The sequence below is a fragment of the Aythya ferina genome (assembly GCF_964211825.1).
Source record: "Aythya ferina genome assembly, chromosome: 32".
NCBI classification, from domain to species: domain Eukaryota; kingdom Metazoa; phylum Chordata; class Aves; order Anseriformes; family Anatidae; genus Aythya; species Aythya ferina.
In genome coordinates, this window is record NC_140329.1 from 717,188 (window position 1) to 723,716 (window position 6,529).

Here is a 6,529-nt window from a genome sequence, read left to right on the forward strand (position 1 = left end):
GTGATAGGGAGCCATTAGAAACGGAAAGCTGCTGTGTGGAGTCCCACACGACAAGTTGTGGAGAGCATGGAAGGGGAAGGCAAGTTGAGTAGGTATGCAGAAGTGAAAGTCATACAACTGGCATTAGGAATTGCTGAAAGAGAAAAATGGCCAGTACTGTCTATCTACATTGACTAATGGATGGTGGCAAATGCCCTGTGGGAGTGGTTGCAGCAGTGGAAACAGAGCATCTGGCAGTGCAGAGGTAAACTTACCTGGGCTGCTACCCTGTGGCAAGATATTTCAGCCTGGGTAGAAAACCTGGCTGTAAAGGTACATCATGTAGATGCCCACATGCCCAAGAGTCGTGTTACTGAAGAACATCAGAACAACAAAGAGGTGGATTGAGCTTCAAAAATTGGTGGCTCAGGTGGACCTGGACTGGGGAAGTAAGAGTGATCTGTTTGTGGCTCAATGGGCCCATGAAATATCAGGACATCTGGGGAGGGATGCCACATACAGATGGGCTCATGATTGAGGGGTGGAAGAGTGCACTGAGGCCATCATACAGGTTAACCATGAGTGTGAAATGTGTGCTGCGATCAAGAGAGTCATGAGGGTAATATCTTCCTGGAATAGGGGGAGGTGGCTATGGTTTTGATATGGTAAGGCCTGGTAAATTGACTACATTGGACCACTCCCACAAACCCACCAAGGCAAACGGTACATACTCACTACCATACTCACTACTGGGTGGCTGGAAACATACCCCATAAACTATGTCATGGCCTGAAACACCATCTTGGGCCTGGAAAGGCAAGTGCTGTAGTTTCATGGTACACCAGAGAGAATTGAGTCTGAGAGTGGGGGTCATTTCCAAAACAATCTTGTCACCTCCTAGGCCAAGACGCATGGCACTGAGTGGGTATATCACATCCCTTATCACTCACAAGACTCTGAGAAGGTTGAGAGGTACAATGGACTGTTAAAGTTGGGTGCTGCGTCATGGAAACACATTGGGTGCTGCGACATGGAAACAATGGGACATAAATTTATCAGAGGCCACTTGGCTAGTTAACAACAAAGGGTCCAACAACTATCTGGTCCTGCTGAAACAAAACCTCCACATGGCGAGAGGAGCTAAAGTCCCCATAGTGAATGTAGGGAAGTGGATAGGGAAGGTGGTGTGGGTTGCATCTGCCTCAGGAAAAGCAAACCTACTCGTGGGATTGTCTTTGCCCAAGGATCGGGGTATGCCTGGTGAATGATGCAAAAGGATGGGGATATCAGGTGCGTACCTCAAGGAGATATAACCTTGGGAGAAAACTAATCTGTAATCTAAGTTACATGTTGTAGGATGACGCTGCAGGATCAACGGTGGGTAAACTTTGCAAGGAACCAGTCAGTGCAGCAATGACTCAAGCTAAGCTGGTGCTGGCGTCCAGCTATCCAACTCTGCCTGCCCTGAGTGACCACTTTGGATGATGAAGACTAAATCATCACCAGTTCTCATGAACACTTTTTGAGAAAGACCTATAGAATGAAAAGATGTACCTACCTATCAATCTGTTAAAGGACAAGGAACAATGGTGATGAGAATACTTATATACTAAAGTATGTGGGACCTAAGTGTGACACTAGTGTTATGGAATAAGGGGTAGAGGTTGTTCTGGGTCTGGCTGAGTTGGAGTTACCTTTCCCTACAGCAGCCCACACAGTGCTGTGCTCTGCACTTGTAGGTAGAACAGCAGTGGTATCACACCACTGTTATGTCTACTGCTGAGCAGTGCTGGCACTGCATCAGGACTCCCTCCAACCCCTAAGAACCAGCAGGCTGGGGGTGGGTAAGAGGTGGGGAGGAGACATCACCAGGGCAGCTGACCTAAACCAACCAAAGGGACAGTCCATGCCATATGATGTCATACTCAGCAATAAAAGGTGGAAAAAGGGAAGGAGATGGGAGGGGTGGGCTCGTTACGAAAACGTCTGTCCTCCTGAACAATTGCTACACATATTGAAGCCTTGCTTCAGGGATGTATTCAAGCATCGCTTGTTGGTGGCAAGCAGAAAGTAATTTCTTTCCTTTCTCTCTGTACTTCCACATGGCTTTTGATTGGTGTTTTTTTTTTTTTTTTTTTTTTTTTTTTTCTGTAGTTAAATTATTAATTTTCCCTTAAAAATAACTGTACCTTAACACTATTTTTCCTTTAAATAAATTATCCTTATCTCAGCTCATTAATTATTTTTTATTTTCTTCTTCCCCTCCTCTTCTGATGAGGGGGAAGGGGTGAGAGAGCAGTTCTGGTGGAGTTCAGGTACCTGGCAAGGTAAAACCACCACAAAAATAAAAATAATTTTTTAAAAGTTTCAGAAAATAGCATAAAGAACAATAATAAAAAATGATTGTCCTAAATTAAAAACAAACAAACAAAGAAAAAAAAAAAAAACAACCACCTCTGTGTCCTGTTAGGATTGTGCATCCATTATTAATGATGAAGAAGTAGGCACTGAAATAGTTTCCTCACTGCATTCTTGATCTCCTTCTTAGTCATGCTATAGGCGAAGGGATTCCCTGCTAGAGGCACCACCAAGTACAGAAATGACACCACCAGGTTCAGGTGTGCGGAGGAGATGGAGGGGGGCTTCAGATAGGCAAACATGATGGTACTAAGACACAGGAAAACAATGGCCAGGTGAGGGAGGCACATGGAAGAGGATTTGTGCCGCCCTTGCTCAGAAGGCATCCTCAGCACGGCCCTGAAGATCTGCACATAGGCCACCACAATGAAAACAAAGCATCCAACACCTAAACAAACGCTAACCAGAAGAACCCTAGCTTCCCTGAAGTAGATGTCTGAGCAGGAGTGCTTGGAGGAGTGCTTAAGTCTATCCTAGCTGAAACCGGAATATGAAGTCATATGCAATTCACATTGGAGGGAACGAAAACGCAATGGGGTTGTATGTGAGACCACTTGAAGAAGGTTCTGTAACTCAGACACATTGCTGTTAGTGAAAACGTGGCTGTTTCAGAGGAGATTGTATTATTCAGGCTGTTTTCCCTGTCAGTCAAGGGAGCTCACACTGTGTGATTCCCTCTGGGCAAAGAGTGGGCTCTGTGCTGCTGCTACCTGGCCACTCCTCCATGTGGCAGCTGGGCTCTTGGCCGTGAGCCCCTCCTGCATGCTGGCACTGCTCCCCCAGCTCCAGAGAAGATGGCAAGAGATGGCAGCTGAGACCAGTGAAGTTCTCATGGCTTCTTTATTCTTTTATCCACACAGGAAGACTAGTTCTGTAAGAATATAAGATAAATGGGTGAAAGTAAACAAAACAATGAATAGACAGGATGCCACAAATAGAATTAAATCAAAATCACAAGTTCTAGGAAATAATAAGAAGAAAAGAATATCAAGTTATTGTATTAAGAGATTTTTCCAGGTAACCTGTGTGTCCCATTAGTATTACAGGCTCATTATCGATGCTGAAGAAGCATGTATCCAAATAGTTTCCACAAAGCATCCTTGAGCTCCTGGTTCCTCATGCTGTAGATGAGGGGGTTCACTGCTGGAGGCACAACCGAGTACAGAAATGACACTGCCAGGTCCAAGGATGAGGAGAAGTTGGAGGGCTTCAGGTAGGCAACCATGGCAGTGCTGAGAGTCAGAGAGACCACAACCAGGTGAGGGAGGCATGTGGAAAAGGCTTTGTGCCGGCCCTGCTCAGAGGGCATCCTCAACACAGCCAAGATGATCTGCAAATAAGAAAATGAAATGAAAACAAAACATGCAGATGCTAAACAGAGACTAGCTGCAAGAAGGACAACCTCCCTGAGACATGCCTCTGAGCAGGAGAGCTTGAGGATCTGGGGGATTTCACAGAAGAACTGGTCCACAGCATTGCCTTGGCAGAGGGGCAGTGAAAATGTATTAGCTGTGTGCAGGACAGCATAGAGAACCCCACTGCCCCAGGCAGCTGCTGCCATCTGGGCACAAGCTCTGTTGCCCAGGAGGCTCCCGTAGTGCAGGGGCTTGCAGATGGCAACGTAGCGGTCGTAGGCCATGACAGTGAGAAGGAAATACTCTGCTCCAATCAAGAAAACAAAAAAGAAGACCTGAGCAACACACCCTGCATAGGAAATGGCCCTGGTGTCCCAGAGGGAATTGGCTATGGCTTTGGGGACAGTGGTGGAGATGCAGCCCAGGTCGAGGAGGGCGAGGTTGAGGAGGAAGAAATACATGGGGGTGTGCAGGCTGTGGTCACAGGCTACGGTGGTGAGGATGAGGCCGTTGCCCAGGAAGGCAGCCAGGTAGATGCCCAGGAAGAGCGCGAAGTGCAGGATCTGCAGCTCCCGCGTGTCTGCGAATGCCAGCAGGAGGAGGAACTCGCTCACAGAGCTGCTGTTGGGCATTTGCTGCCCTTCATCGGGGAGACTGCAAAGAAGAAAAAATACAGGCTCTTAGGGAAATTTTCCCTGAGCAATACTAATTTAATTCTTCATTTAAGCCTTCACATTGCCTTTCTTGCCAGGTGACCTTTGTCTATATTCCTGGCTGGGGCCCTGCTTTGTGCTGGTTCAGTGTCACCTACATAGCAGCTGCCTCTGCCCGTCAGACCCTGATTGGCTGCACTGCAGTAGTAGCTGTTTTGCATATAAACCTCAGCCAGATGTCAGATCCAGGAGGGCTGCTCTGTCCATCCCCTGGTGCCCAGAGGCTGGGTGCTTGCAGCACTCTCAGCTGGGGGATGGTTGCACTTAAATGTTGTGCTGAAAAATCACCTGGGCTGTACTGGGAGAAGAGGGCACCAGCTCCAAGTGCAGATGGAAATGCCTCCTTTTTAGCATGCTTGTGCAGAATTCAATGACAAGTACGTGGCAAGGGTGCTGATTCACAAGGGCAGATCAAGGGATCTCGGGTATAACAAAGACTCTAATGTATGCTCTGCAGCAGCTCCCTCTCACTGCCTGCCCATGTCCCTGCTGCCTGCAGCTGTCCCTGCCAGCCCCTCTTTCTCTGTCCCCATGTCTCCTCCCATTCATGCTCACAGACCCCATCCCACCCACCGGGTGCCCAGCTCTGCCCTGCAGACACCTCCTGGGGATGGAGACAGCTCTGGGAAAAACTCCCTGTCTTCAGGTCCTAAAAGAACAGCTCAGAAAAGCCCTGGTGCAGTCTACAAGCAGAGAGAAAGAAAGGGATATTCTGAGGTTCATCACTAACCTTTTTATGTCTCAATTAAATGCAATTGGAAGCTCAGTCACCTGTGCAAATCCAACCATTCTGTTAACACAGAGCCTACCCCATGATCAGACTATAAAAGTTCAGGCAGAGACTGCAGAAAGTGCCTTCTCTTTGAAGGCAGCCCCTGCCCTGCTCTTCCTTGGACCTAGTCCCCTGTGCAATGCCTTTGGTGTGCTGTGGAGCTGTGAGCAGGCTGCCCAGGCAGCAGCCTCCCGCCAGCAGCAGGACCCTGCCCTGCCGGGGGGGCTCCTTCCACCCGCAGCTTCTCCCTGCAACGCCCTGGTCAGCTCCCTGGGCAGGCTGAGTGCTGAGCCTGGCAGGCGGCAGAGGCCCTGCTCCGGCACACAGCCCCTGGGGCACAGCAGGGACCCTGCTCTGCACCACAGCCCTGGACACCCCTGCAGCTGTCCTGCAGCACCTTCTCCTCCACACCGCACAAGCCACGAGAGACATCCTGGTAGCTCCTGGCCAGGCAGAGACATCCCAGATTGAGCAGCCCCTTTTAGGAACCTCCCCTGCACTGTCCTGCAGTCAGACTTACCGTGGGCAGAGCTGTGAAGGTTTCTCCTGCACTGAGCTCTCCTCTGCCCACACCATCCAGGCTGCCTGGAATCCCTTTCTGCCTGGGTGCTGCAGTCAGAGCCCCCTGCCCTGCTGCGCTGTGCAGAGGAGCTGCTCCTGGGCAGAGCTGTCTCTCTGCACCAGGGCCCTCTTGCCAGGAGCTCTCTCTGTCCCAGGAGCCTGGCCCAGCTCAGCAGCAGAGGCCCAGCCCAAGGCATTGGAATCACCCCTCTGGTGGCTTTTGTGATGAGCTCATGAACCTCAGTCATGGAGAGCAAATTGAAGAAATCTTTCAGGAAGTCGAAGTCAGATGCAACTTTCCTGGAGTGTCCCCCTGAGGGCCAGCACTGACACAGCCTCCCTCAGAGCTTGTTAGAGCAGAACACTGGAGGCACTGTGGACAAGGAGACAAAGGCAACGTGAAGGTGACACTGACATATAGACAAAGTGGATGTGTTTCACCAAGCACAAGGGCTGAGCCTTGACCCCTGGCCCCTGGACAAGGGAGATCCTTTCCCTTCACACCTTGCTCAGGGCTCTTCCTGGGGCAGTAGGAGATGGGGATGTGAATGGCCAAGTGAAGGAGAATGGTACGACCTCTGCCTGGTTCATGGGTGGGGGCAAGCAGGAAATAAGGCCCCTGGTGCTTTAAGGATAAGCTGTCTCCTCATAGGCCTCATTGGCAGAGAAAACAGCTATAGCAATGGAGACAAAGACCTCAATCCTGTTGGGACTTTCAGTCTTGCCACATC

General features: G+C 49.7%; 1 protein-coding gene across 1 annotated transcript; it reads right to left on the bottom strand.

Moving 5' to 3' along the window:
• Positions 1–3,448: 3,448 nt before the first annotated feature.
• Positions 3,449–5,813, bottom strand: LOC311425584 (olfactory receptor 14C36-like; the record flags this gene model as incomplete). Its single annotated transcript, XM_084501526.1, has 2 exons — positions 3,449–4,406; positions 5,758–5,813. 2 exons carry the CDS (start codon positions 5,811–5,813, stop codon positions 3,449–3,451), a joined length of 1,014 nt encoding a protein of 337 aa, XP_084357652.1.
• Between the last annotated feature and the right edge of the window lie 716 nt (positions 5,814–6,529).